Below are 20,164 nucleotides of genomic sequence, written 5' to 3'. Positions count from 1 at the left end.
TGCATTGTTTTTTTCATCCATTCTAGCATTCAACATTTGCAGCAACCACATAACTCGCAAACTAATCACTCCCAAGGGTTTCAAGGTGTTGGGGGGCCATCGGGGAGAATAAGTGAACTATTGCCCAGAGTCACATGATGCTGAGCTGATCTGCCTCTGGCGCTGGGAATCGAACCGTGAGCCCCACACTCCGGAGTGTGCCACACCTCTGCCATGCAAATCAGTTTTGGTCCTGCTCCAATAGGAACAGTTCGGCCCAAAATGTCACACCAAGTCCCTCTGAGCAGCAACACAAACAGCTTTATTGTGGTTCATTGCTGACGTGCGTCTTGCATCCTATGGTGACCTGCGGCTTGCATTCTATAGTGCAGTAAGCGCAGGACCCACATAGGACCCATCACCTTTTGCTGTTTCAGAATAATCATCGCTAACAAGTAAAACCACAGCCCATTCTCTCAAAGTCTTTTCTCCAGCTCCACCCCTCACCATACCTCTTAAATATGTGCATGCACACTATGATGTCTCACTACTCAGGGACCAAGGACAAGGATTCCACCTCTTTATAACAAACTCTCTGCCATGAGGATGACTGGTTCCAAGACACCCTTCCGTACTACTCTTCCTCTTTTATCCAAACTCCAGAAACAGATGACACCAGCAGTGGCCCTCACTGGCTCCCAGACCTACACCCTGCAGTAAGAATAGATCACTGTATCCATGCTAAGAAGTACAGTATGCAGAGCAGCATATGCACATTTGATCAACACACTTTCTGAGGTTTACTATGTCTCTCTCTGAGCAGGGCTTCCGGCTATCTATTCTATTACTGCTACATATATGTCTTCCTATTTACCAGCCAGTGTTGAAGGTCTTGATTTTGAAAGTTCACAAAGGGGACTAACATTGCAGTGCACTTTCCATAAATAATATACATAAATATATACCAGTCCCAAAGAGCGAGACCTAACAATGCCTTCCATATGTCTGCAAATGCAAATGTGGAGAGGAGCACCAAGGGCCAATGATGATAAGACAAGACACAAGAATTCCTCTCATGCTCTGACAGGATTAGTAAGGAAAGAAGCATTATAAAGATGATTCATGGAGACCTATGAAAAGGGAGGAGAGGGGAATCATTGGCAAATGGTTCAAAGAAGCCAGATGAAACCAGTCCTCCCTTTCGTTCAGTCAAGGGAAGGAGGGCACAAACCAGTGAGAAGGACATGTTAGTATTGGCATTTTCCACAAGTACCGCACACAATCTGTTATTACTGTGGCAAGCAAGCATACACTCTATTGCTATAGTTCCCTATTTTTGCTACATTTTATACACTTCCCTTGTCCCCACTCCTACTTCTCTGCTTCCAGAATAAAAACACTCACTCCTAATGTCGCCTGTTCCAGAACAGAACATGCATTCCTGATGCATATAGGGGTCTCTACCTTCTTTCTCTGCTACTCATCTTGGACCTCCATTCATACAGACTCTAGGATGCTGTGAGAAAAAAATTCTTTATACAGTCGATTTAGGCCAAATCTTACCTGTGTAAGGAGGCCCGGCTTCTGTTGAACATCTTGCGTTGTGAGGAAAGCAACAGCCTCGCCCAGGGTTTCTCCCCTGAGGAGCGTGTGGAGCAGGATAAACCCTCCCTCTTTCACTGCCGCCGCCATGTTGGAGAGGTTCTCGGGAGGGTTCTGGAGTAGGTTCACTGAGCAGTTGCAGACCAACAGGTCGGCATTACTCAGATTAGTTGGAGCTGCACTTGCAGGGTCCCACTGAATAATGGACACTCCTGCTGCACTGAGCTGGTCCTCACTTGCCGACAGGGTGTCTAGTGAGAGGTCGGTGGCGCTATAATCTAACTGCAACATGGGCTGTGTGTTCAAAAGAGATGGAATGCGAGTGAACATGCGACCGTCTCCTGCCAATACCTGCAAGATGAAGGAAAGCGGTCAGGGCAAGGAATGACTCTGGGACACATTGTTTGAAGAGAACACATGGCCTCAACCCACCTCCACAATCTTCATTTTAGAAACTGACGTGTTCTCCAGCGCAATATCCACACAACTCTTGAGCTGTGGTGCGTCCAGCAGCCCCGCCAAGAGCGGATCCTCTTGGAGGAGCCCCATCTGGTGAGTCACCATTTTCTCCAGCTCAGAGTGCAGGTTTCCATTGAATTCCAGATGGCAAACCTGGGTGAGAAGATGTAGAAGGCCTTTCTCTGTGCAGTCAGTCGCTGGAGCGGTGTATGCACCCTCGAGTCCTGGGATCGCCAAGCTGACACCATGCTGCTTTACTTTCACCTGTAGCTCCTGAATCCGTGCTAAAGGTGAAAACAAAACATTGTATGATCACAAAGTATGTCAACTAACTAATAATAATGTGTTGCACATTCTGGGCAGATGCCACATTCCACAACAGGCTGATATCCTTGAAATCCCACCATTGCCACTCTCTGATGCTCTTGGCCCATAGCTAGAAGGTTTAGGGATTTCCCTTTCGAGAAATGTATTTCTGAAAAATCATCTACAGCAAGAAAATCTACTACACAGATCTCTCCAAGCTCTCAGACAAAAGCAAGCATATGCAAAGACTGCACATGTGGACGGTGATTGATTTGTAAATTAGAGGATATAGGCTACTGCACAATAGGAGCATACAGATACAAGAGCATATGGGCCCTACCAGCCTAGATAACCCAGTGAGGTCTGAGCAACTTCAAATACAGGTCTCCTCTCTGCAGTCTGTGTCTACAAGATTTGTGTTTACATGAGGGTTAGCTATGTTGCCTAGAGTGAATGCTTAACCCCTTCGATGCTCATGACGAGCTCAGCTCGTCATGAGTTGTACCTCTGGTACGCTTATGACAAGGTGAGCTCGTCATGTAAAGTGGGTTTTTCAATTTTCCAGCGCACAGCGGGAAAATGCACCGCATGGATGCGGTTAAAATGTCTGTGCACTGGGAATTCCTGGGGTACAAAAGGACAGTCAGCACAGTCTGAGCTTTGCTACCCTAGACGTAAGCCTGTGAAGTTGATGTTCAGCGATGCTGCCTAAGAACTCACCATGCACAATTTGTGTGATACAAATTAAAGTTACATTGTAAGAACAGTGCACCTGCTGATTGTATGACAGAATATCAAGGTAAAAATATTGAACCGTAAAAATATTGTAGCCAAAATATCGATGACCATTATTTCATGGCAGTAACTACATATAGGTGAGAGTAGCTTTACTATTCTTAACTCCACATCTACGTACCTCGAAGATGTTCATATTGTGATGACACATATATATTGAGTGAAGAATAGTAAATTTATTCTTACCTGTATATAATTACCTTCAAGATATTTGGCGACAATTAGTTGGCAGGTTACTATTAAAATCTCGACTTTCTGATTAGAAAAGCCAATTGCCAAGATGCATGCATTAGCTGGCGAATTTTTCACACAGAAAAAAGAATACATTAAGGCTACTGATGTGGTCTGCCAATTTTCATCCTATGTTCGCCTTCAGCAGACAAGAGATACATCTCCAGGGATGGATTAGCTAATGGGGGCAGAGCGCAGAATTGCTATGCTGATGCTACCTTTGCAGAGGGTCAGGAAGCTGTGGAGCCGGGAGTCAGAGGCCAGGCACTCCTCCTCGAAGTAGGGGACGAAGATGAATTTCTCCAAGGTGGGAGCAGTCTGCTGTTGCTGGCGTCGGGGGGCTACTGTGGCATGCAGTCCTGCCAACTGGACCCCTGCTGCTACGATGTTGTCCAAGCAACGATTAACAACCACTTTCACAGCTGCAAAAGGAAGGTCAGACATGAGGTGTATGGAACAAGCAACAAATATACAATTCTCATCACAACACTGTTTAAGTGAGGGCTGCCACTGGTTGCCAGCACCAGGGGCAACATTTTAAAAGAAAGTATTGCGCCCCCTACCCAGTGGACTGTTAGCTCTGGAAGTGCTAACGGTCCGTGGTTTAGGTGGCACAATATTTTCATTATAAAAATTGTGCCCGGGTCACCCGCGCATGTGGACCCCCCCACACTACCCACTGCGGCCATCCAAGACAACGGAAGACTTCATAAATAATACAAGAGAAGAGCAGCCTACATGGGCTCAAGGGAAGGACATTTCTTAGGGCTATGCTCAAAGTGGAGTCCACAAGAGTTTACCTTGTTTACCGTCGCCGTGCTCGCAAACCCCTTCTTGGTGTGAGGCGGTATCAATACACACAGAGCGAATCCTCGTGGGTAACCGCAGACTGCGACCTGCCATTCCAACCACAATCATCTGTAGCATGGTGTCGAGGAAAGTCACCCAGTTCCCGTCCCACAACAGCTTCCCCTTGTCCCCTGTGGAGGAGAAGGACAGAAGATACTTAAATTCACATTACACTCTGCAGCCCGGTACCCTTTATAAGCTCCTGTGCTTGGTATGCTCCATACCCCGAAGAGTTCTTCTCAGAGTAGTTTAAAAACATGTGAGCATTAACATTTTGAAATTTCAAAACAGACTGGGTAACACTAACTGGAAAACCACAATCTAATACATTTAAATTATATTGTCAAACCATGACCCTGGGAATAGCTTATTTTTCTACAGCCTTTTTATCAATGAGTAAGGAGTTAGTCGGCACACTATAATCTGTAACAGACCCAGGCCTCTCATAGCAATGCTTGATTTGCTTATGTGACAACTTCAGGATCCCTACAATATTTGACACAAATGAGGAGAAGCTGGACAGTTTCCTACCAGTAGGAATACCTTACAGAGCACTGCACCCAGAATAGGAACACCACATCACCTCTGAGCAATATCAAATCTGCACAAGGGACTGAGCTCCATCCACTGCTTGGTGCACCAGTCACCCAGAATGACGGTCAGGTTAACATCAGTGAAAACACCCTAAAAAACTCAACACACCCACAGCGGAAACACCCGGTCACACCGCAGTAAAAATTGACCTCACCGCTGGACAGCAAGCCCTAGAAAGGAGGACCGCTTCCTGCTAGTGCACTTAATATTGAAGAACCCCGTCAAGCAAGGTCAGTCCCACTCATGCGACTCAGCCCTCCTCAGGACTCAGTTCCTGGAACAAATCCCCTTCTACTGCCTGGTTCACCAGCTACAGGGACATAACAGGCCCCTGCAGCTGCTACTGTGCAGGGCTACAGGGCTACAGGGCTACAGGGCAGACTGGGCCCCAATGGGCCTCAACCCTCTAGGGGGCCCTCAACCTTTCAACGGGGACCCATTCAGCCCACGTTCAATGAATATCTGTGAGATATGGACGATTCTAGGTCAACTAATATAGAAGCGTTACCACTTGACCGCGGACGCTGCTTTTCTCTACTGGCCACAATGCCCCTGTATGCCTAAACAACTACCGTGGAATGTTACAGCTTAGATTATCATTTGAAGATTACAGACCTGAAAGAAATATGTACATTGATGTCCTTAATCGTCAATAGTTTTTCAAAACAGATTTAACTGTGACTTTTTTGAGCCCTGAAGAAGTCTCTATTAAGAGACGAAACACGTTGGCTAAAAAAGAAAATTAATAGTGTTTCTGGATTTTAATGTTTGGATTGAACAATAAAGAAAACATTCTGATCATCAGTGGAGCCCGGACCTGCTCATTTTCATTGGGTTTTTTTTGGATTACATTTTTGCGAAAGGACTTGAGTGTTTAAGAAATTCTTTTGATGGGTGCTGACTCCAAAAAATTGTTGTAATATAGAAGCATAACCAGACCTGCTCCGAGACTAAAACGTGCCCTTTGGCCGGGATTCCAGCTACCTGGAAAGCATGGATAGATGGCTTTCTCCTACTAAACGTTATTCTGTGAAAGTTACAGGGACTCCTTGTCTGAGTGTTTAAAGCAAAGATAGAGATGACTCCAGTTTATGCTATTGGGGCATGAAAAGCGCCAAGCACCAAAGACCTTGCAAAACAGGCAACCACATCATTTGCCCTTTTACCACTCCTTGCATTAATTGGTCACCAAAAGGATCCTAGATAGGGCCCTTCATAATGATATCGATGTAAACAAAGTTGTCTCTGACAAAATGCAGTATTGTATGACAGATACAATAGGAAGCACTAATAGTGCAGTTGCCTGGGAGGCCCTGAGGGGTGTCATTCATAGCTGCTACACTAAGTGATTAGAAGCATCAAAATTTATAATACATCATTAAAAAACTATGCAACAATTGACAAGCGTCATGCTAGACCCAGCGAACAATTAAGAACTAATAACAAACAGCTCTCGATCAAATCAAAACTGTTAAATCTCGTGTTCTAATTTGTCAAACCAGCAAGTGTTTATATGGTAAACTAACATACCATTTCACCTGCCAAAACATAATCACTGTCACAGAGGGCCAGTGGTACACCATAAAAAAGACATTGCCAGACTGGAAATGAAGGGTTACACAGAGACACAATTAGAATATGCGCCTTCTCAAGCTATACAACCAGGATCTGGAACATAGTTCTACCACAGATCAGACTGTCTCGCCCATTGCAGAAAAGAGCTGAAAATGCACCTATTCTGGAGCTGTTGTTGACCAACGTCATGGCTCCTCTTGCTCGAAGGGCTGAGCTTATATACCAACACCCACTGTGTAAACGATTGTGAATCTATGAAAAGATCCTGAATCATCACCTGTAATGCAACTGGTGCTATGTAAAGCGCTCTGATACCCGATTCGGGTCAAGTTCGCGCTATATAAAACTCTGTAAAACAAAAAATCACCTCTTCACTGTATATGGTGTTCTGTTGATTTCCAGTTACTGCAGATGGGGACTCTGTAAGCTCCAATTAACAACAATTGAGGTGGAATCTATGGTGCATTGTTGGTTTCAGGTGATACATCAAGAGTCACCCTGAGATCGAAACCTCTTTTTTGAAGAAATACAACTGTGTCCGAGCCCGGTGCAGCATGCGAATCTACAGCACTGTAGGCTGCTATTTTCCTTATAGATTCTTTGCAATGTGGGTCTGTGAAACACTTACATGCTTTGCATTGAGGAGCAAAGGCTTGATACCTGGTCTGAAGGACAAGGTATGTTTAAGCTGAAGTTACTTGTAGGCCAAAGGAATAGTAGGTCATACTCATATAAGGAAAATTGAAACTACCGGGGCCAGCATGCTTAATGCAGTAGGGTGAAATTGAAGAACTGACAAGTAACCCTGTTAAATTGGAGCTATCTTACATCTATTATTCAACCAGAAGAGCCAAAGAAGCAACTGTGTCCTCTGAAACCTTCATTTTAATGTTTTTACAACATTGCATTTTTTAAATTTTTTATTAAACAGTACTTGTACCTGGGAGAAATAATTAAATGTGTGCCTGTCTTAACATAGCTGTCATGAGTCATGTGACATATTCAGCCAATCCGTGCATTTTAGCTAACAACACTCTGCATTATCGGATTTACAGATGCATTTATAATGTTGTAAGCATGGATTTAAAAGTACATGGAAAGTGCTGCTGGTTGAAAAGCCACCACTGGCAAAAGTCTCACACATGGCTTACCTAATAGATTTAATTAAAAACATCTACAATATGAAAATAACAAATACACACATAGAGTTCACAACGATGTGCTCAGTTTCATTTTTTGTCCATAATCCAGGTACTTAAATGCTTTCACTGTCCATTAGGCAGAGTTTCCAACTTACTCCCCGGATGTCAACTTTATTCCTAATTACTTTGATAACGTATTCGCTCTTCAAAGATTGTGATAGTCTTTAGCAATGAGCCCGTACACCTACCACCACTCCTCATTGTACCTTCCTTATGAGCCTACCTGTGTTGTTAGACTCTAAAATTCCCTGGAATGCTGGTCCATAGTCGTAACCTCTCAGGCGCAGCTCCTTGTAAATGTCTTTGTCCGTGAGTTGGAATTGAGACCCATTGCCAGAAAGCGTGTCCTGTGAGGAACTAAGCTGGTTACGGAAGTTGTTTAATGCAGTTTCTTCCAGGAGGCAGATTTTACCTAATAAAAGAATAAACAAAAAAGTTAGATTGCAAGTGACTCATAACGTGTTACGTTTGCTTACAAATATTTGTACAGCGCATTACTACCATGTTTATAGACATGTAGTGCTTTTGCAGTCTGGGCACCCATTACATTTCTAGGGTTCTCGTTGTCCAAAGTCAAGGTGGTATTATGGACATTGTTGTGGTAGGAGATACCCCACGCACTGCCTCTAAATAGATATCACTACGTACCACTCACAGCCAGGTTTCCACCTTCAGAGACCTCAAATTGGCTCGATGCTGGCATTAACCGGACCTCAAGCTGGACAGAACCTGTTGAGAGATTGGACCTTCGATTAGACCTAAAAGAGCAGTATCTCTATTTTTCGTGTAGTGCACTGCTTTCTCTTTTACCCTCACTCACAATCCTAAACCTACTTACCTCCTGTCATCATCATCATCACTCTCCCACCAGTGTCCTCTCGACCATCTCCTCTTTCTCTCCATTAACCTCAGATACTCGCACTCAACTTACATTTTTGTGTAAATATCACAGTTTCATCCCTACTTATTTCACCACCTCCTTATATATTGCACACCCATCTAAACTTTGTCATTGTGCCACTGACTCCCAGTTAAGCATTTTTACTATCATCTCTCCATCACTCACACCTCTATGTCGCTCACTCCTACATCTGCAGTTGTGAATGGTGTCACACCTATCAGACCTCAAAGTACATCCTCCCGACCCATGGTTCCGACTCACCTGCTTTAGGAAGGATTGTTGCACGATGGATAGTAACATCCTCAAACATGATGGGAGTTGATTCCATGACTACACCCAGGCTCCGGGCCAGGGTCCGCCATGCTAACACCAGGTACCCAGTAGCTGGGTAAATTATTCGCCCATCAATACAGTGCCCAATGAGAAAGTAATCAGGTGAATCCGGGGAGATATCTGTAGATTTAATAAATGCAAAATCCTATTGAAAAATCAGAATACACTGTCTCTAAAACCGAGGCATGCATCCTCTGAAGAGGAAATACTTGTATCTTCCAGTAGCAAATCAACCCCACCACACAAATTCAAGCATTCACCTTAATACCCTGCAATCATACTCCAGTCACCCAAACTACCCATCAGCCAAAGAGCTAGTACTCCTCTTCCTTTCACTCACAGACCTAGCAATCCCACTCTCTCCCTCACACTCTTAGCTCTCAGTTGTCCGCCGTTTAATTGAGCACTTTCCTCCCATCATCTATGCACTAACCCTTCCATCATACAATCAGCCCAACCTTTAGCACTCACCTTCCCACTTCTAGCGCTCAACTACTTATAACTTCAACTAGAAGCACACAGGCTTTCATACCTCAGACTCAATCTCTGAGTCTCCTGCCCTCAGACTCTATGCCCTATGCATCCATCACTCGAACTCCTGGAATGGGGCATCTCTACTCTCAAGTTCCAATACCGAATTATTTAACTGTTGAGATTCAAGCACTCCAATCCCTGGAGGTTAATGCTGACTCTCACATCTCTCATAATCCACGGGCTCTTCGGGCGCCTAGTGATAGGCTTCTCATCCCTGAGGCTCCAGGTGCTGAATCTACCCTTACTCAGAATTCATTGAGTCTCCATCCATCACCATCCGTCAGACTCAAGTCCTGTCCCACCAAACCACCAGGCCAAAGAGCAGGCCGGTCCTTCCCTTAGACTGAACACACTACATGTCTGATCACCCAAACCCCAGCGTTCACACTCACACTGGGTCTCCCATCACTACAAGTCCAATCACTGGGCGTCAGGCTGTAAGCACTGAGATCTCCCATTTATAGCCTATCTTTATGCAAGTGCCAGGTATATGAACTCAGCTGATGCACTCTGATAACACAGACTCATGTAGGATTCCTCAGACTGTGCCCGAGTCTTTTTATACAATTGCAGCTTTGACCCTGATGCGGGGCTCCGGTGCTTTTTAAAAATTATTATTATTACTATCAGGTTTCCTCAGATACGTACCAATATTAAAAACAGTGGCTGAGTTAGATCCCCCAGAGCCTGCTGGGAAATCTTCAGTTTTTGGAACATCCCAGATCTGACTGTGATCCCAAGTGATAAAGGGAGAGATGAGAGGAGTTCCTACAGGCGCAGGATATTCAACAGGTGGAAACAGATTATTAGAGTCGAGATTTATCCTAAAAAGACACAAAGAGAGATAGGTGTTAGCAACAGACAACCTGAAATTATTCTAAACCCCCGCTGGCTTGCATCTAAAAGAAACATGTGGGATGAGCTGTAAAGATGAGATACAATGTACATATAATTCGCTCCATGCTTACCTGCTGCCGCCCATGGTCTGCCTCAGGGTTTAAATAAACACTTTGCAAATTCACAGTCTAGAACAATAATCTCTTGTAATAAAATGGGATTCCATCGCAGATTCCAAGGCACCTCTTTCCATAAGAAACAGGATCCAGCTTATCAAATAGTGTTATAAAAACCTTTATATCGCGCTCCATTACTAGCAAGTATCCTGGCGCGGTGAGTGAGGTTGCAGAAGGTAGTGGAAAAAAAGAGCTGACAATTAAAGGATCATATGGAACAAATGAGTTTTCAGCCCTTTCTTGAAGGCAGCAACGGTCGGGGCAACCCTAAGATGCAGAGGAAGAGCGTTCAAGGCCCTAGAGGCCCTAACAGAGATAGACTGGCCTCCTAGCCTAGAGTACCTAAATCTAGGCACAGTCATTTGGCATGGATTGGCCGAGCGGAGGCACCGGTTCGTCACATATAAGGTAAACCTTTTCCTCAAGTACACAGGGCCGAGCTGATGGGTCGCACGAAAGGAGAGAACCAGTGATTTAAACAAAATCTGGTGAGCAACCGGAAGCCAATGAAGACTGCGTAAGTAAGGGCGGACGCTAGATCTCCTATCTATAGAAGATTGTCTTGTAAAGCCTAAGTACATATATTAAGGCCCATCCTGCAGGATCCATAAATAGGCTAGACCTCAAGCTAGATACTCAGGGATACAGGACCACTTTAAGCATCGACCTAATGGAATGTGTTATTGATGATGAACGACTCAGTCACATGTCACCTATCCACCCAGCACAAAGACTTCAAGGTGATCACGGACAAGGACCTCTCCATTGATTTTTGGGAAGCAATGATCCCATGCTCAACATTCAGACACAAAAGACTCTTTCATCCCCTCTGTCTAACCCTTTCTCTATGTCCTCGGACAATTGTCCACAATTCATGCTGAAAATAAACCTGCATCTCTTCATATCCTTTCATGTAGGTTTGTACCTATTTGCTATAGGGCTAAGTTAATGTTTCAGAAATACCACCAATAAAATAATGAACACAAACTTTGGTCTGATCAATTTAATAATCTTCTGATTCAAATTTTGTGATGCATATGGATTACAATGAAATGACAATGAAAACTGGTTTTTTTTTAAAACTTGGTCATGCAGTCATAGATTCTGATAATTCAACACAAGTCACAAACACAAGAAATGGCTACCCGAAAACACACCCCAGAAAATACTGGCTTGTGACAGTACTGCTTAATAGCACCTCTGATGGTCTCCCTGTTCTAGGTGATCTGTGTGCCATAAAAAGTTATGTCAAACCGCACTCCAGTAGATTTGCAATTATAAAAGGCTTAACTCACATTGTGGGCAGATAAAAACAGCAACCATTTCAATATCATAATGTTTACAACAATGTTCCTTGGCCTGATGGATGGAAGTGATGTTGTAATCTTTATGAACAATTGTTAAACACATGAAAACTGATTTCTTATCTATGGTACACTTAAAACTCATCATGTAGATGAAACACTTGTATTGAAAGACGAATAAGGAGCACTTTATATCGTATTGATTAACCTTTCCCGGAGTAAAGTCTATAAGGCCGAGGTCCTTCTAATCTTACATTTGGATTGGTCTATCTGGGTGAATTGTGGCTGTAATCAATATATTGTGCATCTGACAGTTTGACACCAAGCTATTGGAGTGTGGATAGTTGGCAACTATTCACATTGGGGCCAAAGTACATTCATAGTTTGCTTGTTATATTTGTATGTATAACAGGAAAATGATGCCAAGTAAACAAATAAAATCTGAACCTAAAAGGGTTTCGACTGCTTTTCTCCAAATAACTTAATATAAAGGATCTATTTTAGATAGTGTGTTGGCAAAATTATCCGATAAATTAGTGGGTCACCAGCCGGTAGAGAGACAAAATATCGAAATTAAAATATCGATATACAATAATATCGATGTTTTAATTTTGATGGTATAGAATATCGATGAGCAAAATATCGACAGACAGAATATCCTTTTTAAGGTATGTATGTTATTAATATCGAAATTTACTAATATCAAAATTTTGTTTAGTGTTATGTATTTTATTATGTTGTTTATATGTTTGTTAAATATGTTTTTTAATGTATGTTTGAAAATTAGTAATTTTGTTTACATTTTGCGTTTTAGTACCAGAGCGGGTTGTGGGTTTATAGGGGAATAGGGTGGGAAGTAATGTAATAATAATTAATTAATTAATATATTTAAATATTTTTAATTAATAATTAATTGGTAATTAATTAATATTAATTAGTTAATTAAATTAATTAGAGTTAATGTGCTAATATATTTAATTTTTTGTTATTGTTAATTAATAATTAATTGTTAATTAAATAATATTAATTATTTAATTAAATTAATTAAAGTTAATGTGCTAATATATTTAAATTGTTGTTATTGTTAAATAATAATTAATTGGTAATTAAATAATATTAATTATTTAATTAAATTAATTAAAGTTAATGTGCTAATATATTTAAATTGTTGTTATTGTTAAATAATAATTAATTGGTAATTATTAATTATTAAGCGATTACATGATGTGATTTATTTATGTGTAGTGGGTTGTGTGTTTATAGGGGAATAGGGTGTGATATAATTAAATGTAATTAATTAAAGAGATTGTATTTATTTATTGTTAATTAATTGGTAATTAATATGTGTTAATTAGTTCATTTATAATTACATCAATTTAATAATATTAATTGTTATTAATTGATTAATTGATATTTATATTATTTGTGTTTTTTTGTATGTGTAGTGTGTTGTGTGCTAAAGGGGGAGTAGTGTGGGAAGTAATTTTTACCCTCATGCTATCCAATGCTTTCCCTACTGTTGCACTCTCTGGAGTGGGAATAGTAATTTTTACCCCTACGCTATCCAACGCTTTCTCTACTGTTGCACCCTCCGGAGTGGGAATAGTAATTTTTACCCCTACGCTATCAAACACTTTCCCTACTGTTGCACCCTCTGGAGTGGGAATAGTAATTTTTACCCCTACGCTATCCAACATTTTCCCTACTGTTGTACCCTCTGGAGTGGGAATAGTAATTTTTACCCCTACGCAATCCAACGTTTCCCTACTGTTGCACCCTCTGGAGTGGGAATAGTAATTTAAACCCCTACGCTATCCAACGCTTTCCCTACTGTTGCACCCTCTGGAGTGGGAATAGTAATTTTTACCCCTACGCTCTCCAATGCTTTCCCTACTGTTGCACTCTCTGGAGTGGGAATAGTAATGTTTACCCCTACGCAATCCAACGCTTTCCCTACTGTTGCACCCTCTGGAGTGGGAATAGTAATTTAAACCCCTACGCTATCCAACGCTTTCCCTACTGTTGCACCCTCTGGAGTGGGAATAGTAATTTTTACCCCTACGCTATCAAACACTTTCCCTACTGCTGCACCCTCTGGAGTGGGAATAGTAATTTTTACCCCTACGCTATCCAACATTTTCCCTACTGTTGCACCCTCTGGAGTGGGTATAGTAATTTTTACCCCTACGCTATCCAACGCTTTCCCTACTGTTGCACCCTCTGGAGTGGGAATAGTAATTGTTACCCCTACGCTATCCAACGCTTTCCCTACTGTTGCACCCTTTGGAGTGGGAATAGTAATTTAAACCCCTACGCTATCCAATGCTTTCCCTACTGTTGCACCCTCTGGAGGGGGAATAGTAATTTTTACCCCTACGCTATCCAACATGTTCCCTACTGTTGCACCCTCTGGAGTGGGAATAGTAATTTTTACCCCTACGCTATCCAACGCTTTCCCTACTGTTGCACCCTCTGGAGTGGGAATAGTAATTTTTACCCCTACGCTATCCAATGCATTTCCTACTGTTGCAATATGTGGAGTAAGTATATATATAAATTTATATGTAGAGTTTTTAATTTATTTTAAATGTATATGTATTAGTTATAATTTTTTTTATATGTTTTAATGTTTTTATTTAATATTTGTAAAATTATATGTATTGTTAAATTATTTTTACATTATTATTAATACATTTAAAAAAATGATATTTTTAATTTCGATATTTGTGTACTACGATATAATTTTTTCGATATTTTTGTACTTACCTCTTTATGAAGATATAACTCCGATATTTTTGATGTCGATATTTTTGTGTCGATATTTTTGTATGTAGATATTCTGTCTGTCGATATTATGTCATAGATTCCACCAGCCAATAGAGTAAAAACTCAGTTATCTATGGGCATCTCCATGTTAAGTAAAACTTGTAAACATCATTCTTATTTTGTGGCTATTGAAAAGATATAGTTGTATAAGTACTTTAAGCATCTTCCGAACTGTAAAAAGTAGTCATCTGGAGTAAAGTACCAGGAACTAGGGTCTTCCCTTGCTATGGTATAGACCTTATGAAACGAAGATTTGTTGCAGGAAATGGTAAGAAGACTGTGAGGCAGCCTCAACAAGACAATGTTTTTTTTGTTTTATGGGTTTGTTTTTTGTGTTTTTGGAACTGTCCATGCTTCTACTATAACAAAATCTAATCCCATTTAGGTTAAAAGAAGTAGTATTGTCAAGCTAAATTAGGTTATATTTTGTGAAAGGGTGGTGTGAAGCAATATATAAATACAAGACATTAATACTTCATAAGTGTAGTTGTATGCATAACAACATGATGCAGATTATAGTAATAAAGCAATTTTTACAACAAATGCTACAAGAATGGAAACATTCATTGTGCTTTTGGAATTTTGAAAAATCTTGAATTGTGTAGGTGACTTTGGAATGCACTCACCCTTGTGAATAAATCTTCCCTATGTGTGTGAGTAAGAACTCCAGGTTGTTGGGATGACCTCTCTTCATCAGAGGTAGAATCGTGCATGACGGCTTCAGGCTCCTCCGCAGAATGGCCTAGAAGAGAAAAGCTCACCAGGTGATAACCAGCTTCGATTGGAATGGAGTGTAAATCCCCTATCCCCTGCAACCCCTAATTTCTTTTGATCCTCACCAGTATTGTTGTATGTCGATGTGGTTATCTCCCCTGATTTCAAAAGCCACACCCATGCTATTGTCAAGGATTTGTGGGTAGGACCTGGAAGTGCTCTCTGAGTCGAGACAGCATATGGATATGGGCTACAGTTCTTGTGCTAAGTTCTTCAGACAGCTCTATGATATGTGTCAGACGTTCACATTTGCCTTTAAGGTCTACAAGTTAAAGGTGCCAACAGTGCTGCATCCAATTTCATTTGTTAAATTGATAGCTCGAGCAGGAAGCTCTGTGAACGGGCAAGGGTGAATGTGAAATATAATCTTCAGTTTGGGATTTATGATTGCTGTAGCAACACAACACACAGACACCTCACTGAATGACAAGGCTGGACTGTGCTTAGTAGCCTTGAGAAGACTGTTATTTCCCCTGTGAAACCCTAGAGAGGAGTTAACCAGTTCAGTAGTTCCCCGTCTTATCTGCAGGGTCTCGTCCAGTTCAGTCTATGAAATTCCCAGGGTCCTAAATCCTGCCCCTCAGTGTCCCTGTCAATGATATCAGATTCTAGAAGAACAGTTTATTTTTCCTCTCTTTGCAAGAGCTGACCAGATAATTATTTTAAGTGTTCCAAAAATACCAGCAGGACTGTCTCTTCCTCGTCATGCTCAAGGATATTCTTTTGCCAAAATGCCAGAGGTAGCGGGGAGTGGCATTAGCCACCATGACAACACTACAGTTGTGTCCCATTGTACCAGTCATAGACTCTAACCAGCCACATATTTGCTGCTCATAGCCTACGGCAAGTAGTAGGAGGACCGACCAGAATATGGACTGAAAGTATCAGTAAGCATGAGGGCTCTCTGACCATGCGCTGAGGATCTCACATCCACCGACACTAAGAGTGTGTATTCCTCTGAATTGCAATTGAGTCACTGACTTAATAGGGTCAACAATTTCAAAGAGCTCACCACACGACTCGCTACATATACATTGCATTGCTGGTACATTCAGTTCTTGGAGTGGACTTTGTGTGAAAGAATCTCACGTGTCAAAGCTTCTTCAGGCCAGTGGCTAACACACTAAACCTCAAATACAACAAAATAGTGACATGTAAAGAGGTTATCTGAAACCGTGTGTGGAACAACATATTTCACCAAGGCTAGCCAGTAATCGCGGATGTTCCCAAGCTTGATCCATATGTAGTAGTACCTGCAGCAGAGCATGAGGGGCGATCTCCACCACCACCGCGTTGTCAGGGATCTGCACCAGGCCCTCTTGGAACAGCACCGGGCTCACCAGGTTGTTGACATGGTACTCCGCAGATGAGAACTGAGCCAGCTCACTGTCCCTCTGCGACTCTGGGATGGAAGTGCTGATCCACCGAGGAGAGCGCGGCTTTGGACTCCGAATTACCTACAACACACAACAAGAATACAATAAAATCCAGCTTCTCCCTCAGGAGCCCTCAGAACATCTAAAAACTGTACATGGTGCACAGCAGTTTAGTGTGGGACTGCAATTTACCACACGCACAGCACACCGTGAAGTAATCTGCACTGTCTGCTCAGCAAGGGATAGAGTCCAACAGCTGCACCTTACCACACACACATCAGAGGGTACAGTCTGGCGTTGCCTTGTATCGCCTGCGCATCGAAGAGTAGAGCGTCATGCTGCCCTGAACCACCTGATGCATCAGTGGGAGCAGGGGGAGGGTTGTTAAGACAGGTTGCTACACACAGACACTCTCCTCCAAATATCACATAGGGTTTGGAGATTGCAGACAGATGCTGATTTGGACGATGTTGGTGAGCAATAGTGATGGAACATGATGTTCTTCCCTCCACCCGCAGACTTCTAACCAAAGTCTCAGGTCTCAGACTTTCTAGTAACCCAGAAATGTCATTCTTATCTCTTGATGCTTGTTCATTACCGATCCCTAGCTTCAACCCACCTACGAAACCACCAGCTTCAGTGTTTACTTGCAGCAGGTGAAATGAGCCACAATATCCGAGTGTGGAGATGTGTGGCTCAATGGTTAGATCGGCAGACCCTGATGCAGAGGTCTGGCCCGGGACCAGGGTTCAATTCCCGCCTCGGCGGGTCTTGGGCTCAATTTCCTCGGACCTGATAATTCTCGCCTCGGTGCCTTTTCTAATCATGGGTCCCACTCTGCAACTCTGGGCAATAGCTTGCTTAATCTCCACAACGGCCCCAACAGCACTGGGATGCCTGGCTTCACCTTGGGGATGCCCAGGATTGGGCATTTCACAGGGAAAAGCCAGGAAGGGTTCCACAGCGGTATGCGTACAGCGCCAAGACACCTCAGGGTATAAGTGCGCTTTACAAGTACGAATTCATTTCATTTCAAATGTATAGCCCCTGTAAGCTCCTTTCCGGCCTATGGAGGAATCCATCAACAGTTGTTTTTGTGGTCAATAATAAGGGAGTGTTCGGACGGGAATGGATATACGCCTCTGTCCTAAGTGAGCCTGCATACGAGTCTCTGGAATGTTTTGTATTTCTGGTATGTTATCAGCACACATGATCCTCATGCATAACTGTGCTGTGAACTCCAGGGTAAGATACAATGACCTAAAGTGGAGGGGTTCACCAAGCATGCCTTCAGTTATGAGCCTGGCTATTGTCAGCTAAGCCGACAATAAGGAGCTGGCCGTTGTGGCTGCATGCATTCATTCCTAGTTCCAGAATAAGCCTTTTTACCAGGTGCCTACATGGGTGAAAGGTCCGCTGGCCTTGCCATGTTTACGGTCCTGCGCTACATAACTGTACGCGTGAAGATACTGTCAGTAAGGGTGCATGAGTCCATGCTTCAGCGTATAACAAAAGGACTATGTGTGGAATGTGTTCTATGGACACAGTGGGTTCCATCTTGGGCCTCTGTTGAAAGTGGATAGAGTAATGCCTTCTGGCCGTGCATCTCAGAAACTTCTGTAAGGCACCAGAATGTGAGGAGTAGGATCATGGTGACAAAGTCAGCTTTAGAAATGCAGCAGCAGCTGAGTCAAGACCTTTTGATCCTGACAGGAGCAATGCATTAGTTTAGATGGGAGTTGTTAGGACTTGAGACAGGAATCTCTTTTGTAATATAGGGCTGATCTTTTTATCTAGGGTGTTCCTTTTGGCCCTCCAGTGATGCTACCCAGCATAAGAAGTGACCTTTAATAAAACTGTGTTGGTCCAGTGCCCTGATAGCCATACATGTGAATACTGCGCTCACAAATGACCCCTATAATTTCTATCTAGATGCTGTAAGGAAGGGAGATGGAGGTGCCCCTTAGGAAGGAGACCACCCAGAATAACTGAAAACAAGGGAATAGAAGGCGTGCCCAGTGCAGCTCTGCCACTCATTGTGTGCCACTCTTCATATGCCACTCATCATATGCCAGCTGTGCTACCTATCGTGTGGCCAGCATGGAAGACCCACTCATCTTAGGCCTGTGCAGTTGTGCTGCTTCTTGTGTGTCCAGCATGTCTGAAGAACTCATTGTGTCCCAGTGTCACACACTGCATGCCAGGGTTGCCGGATGCCACGCTTCGTGTGACAAAAATGACTCAGAGCCTAGTGTCTTGAGGAATCAATCCATGTTGATTACTTATGACAGGCAGCCCAATCTTAAACTCATATTGAACCCTAGGCATCATTTTGTTCTGACTCGCTTCAGACTGGACATTTTCCATCGTCTCACCAGTTTTCCTGTTATTGATGATTGGTCCCCCATATTAATGTCCTGCCCATGTGATCTTGAGTCTTCTGACTACTAAGGCTATAATGGTCTTCTGTAAATTATATACCACTCAGAGGAAGCGCTGCATTTTGCCTCTGTTAAGGCCATTTCATCTTTCACAATGCACCCAGAATATTTGTTTTTACAAACCGTGTCCACCAAGGAGATTTGTTGCAGTATGACACGCTTTCTCTGGGTTGTGCATAGTGTCAGAAAGACTCTTAATTATCTGTGATGGTGTGTGAGGGCTCGGCCTGTATAATGCTAGAAAGACTTGAACAACTGTTATGCTGTACAATGGGTGGGGTGGTGTCTGGTCACAAAAAGGCTATTTTATCTTGGATAATTGTTTTACCGTATCCACTGAGCTTAATATTTGTTTTATGTACAAAGTTTTTAATGAATTCAAATGTGCTGTATTTGTGATTTAATGTTTTTAAAGGAAATAGCATAAGGATCACTGACTTGACTTGACTCAGAGCGACTTCTACAAGTCTAACCTACCATGCTGATGTGCGCTAATTCTGACCTTTGACCCCTATCCTTGGCCTCAATGGAACACACACACATATATATATCAGGCTCAGTCTTGGTTACGTCGTTCACGTGAAGAGCACTCAGACATCATAGTAGTGTTCCAAGCAAAACACTTTATTGAAACGGGACACCAGCTTGCTCCTTTCACGATCACCACCAAAACGCCGACGCGTTTCAATCCTCTTCTTCATGGGCAAATGGTGGAAAAGGCACCTCCGGTCACTCCCCTCTAAAAGGGCACATCGCGGCACACCACCTGATTGGTTGCTGCGTGTGCACTCCACAAAGCATTATGGGAATCGTAGTGCCGGTTTTGAATAAAGCGTGCCAAATGTTCAGCTGTTACAGAGCCCCCAGATGGGCTCCGGCAAGATGACATGTCCTCCTCAATTCCTCAATGAAATCCCCCTTGTAGAGGACGGCCAATGTCGACTGCTGGGGCCCCCAGGTTCTCGGGGTGGTGCTCTTCGACGGCACGACTGCCGTCAATACATCAGGCCCAGGCTTGGTTATGTCTTTCATGTGAAGAGCACTCAGACATCATTGTAGAGTTCCAAGCA

The 20,164-nt window shown here is 42.8% G+C and overlaps 1 protein-coding gene across 1 annotated transcript in view; it reads right to left on the bottom strand.

Moving 5' to 3' along the window:
* FASN (fatty acid synthase) overlaps window positions 1–20,164 on the bottom strand; it is a 160,728-nt gene that overhangs the window by 55,117 nt on the left and 85,447 nt on the right. The window contains exons 14-23 of the mRNA XM_078653765.1: window positions 16,531–16,734; window positions 15,130–15,245; window positions 10,009–10,184; window positions 8,755–8,946; window positions 8,241–8,321; window positions 7,816–8,004; window positions 4,173–4,352; window positions 3,591–3,794; window positions 2,014–2,324; window positions 1,543–1,932 (exon numbers count right to left, since the gene is read on the bottom strand). Coding sequence (XP_078509891.1) covers window positions 1,543–1,932; window positions 2,014–2,324; window positions 3,591–3,794; window positions 4,173–4,352; window positions 7,816–8,004; window positions 8,241–8,321; window positions 8,755–8,946; window positions 10,009–10,184; window positions 15,130–15,245; window positions 16,531–16,734 — 2,043 coding nt within the window. The remainder of the gene's footprint in view (window positions 1–1,542; window positions 1,933–2,013; window positions 2,325–3,590; window positions 3,795–4,172; window positions 4,353–7,815; window positions 8,005–8,240; window positions 8,322–8,754; window positions 8,947–10,008; window positions 10,185–15,129; window positions 15,246–16,530; window positions 16,735–20,164) is intronic.

Source organism: Lissotriton helveticus, chromosome 7 (assembly GCF_964261635.1).
Source record: "Lissotriton helveticus chromosome 7, aLisHel1.1, whole genome shotgun sequence".
NCBI classification, from domain to species: Eukaryota; Metazoa; Chordata; class Amphibia; order Caudata; family Salamandridae; genus Lissotriton; species Lissotriton helveticus.
This window is presented reverse-complemented; position numbering and strand designations above follow the sequence as displayed.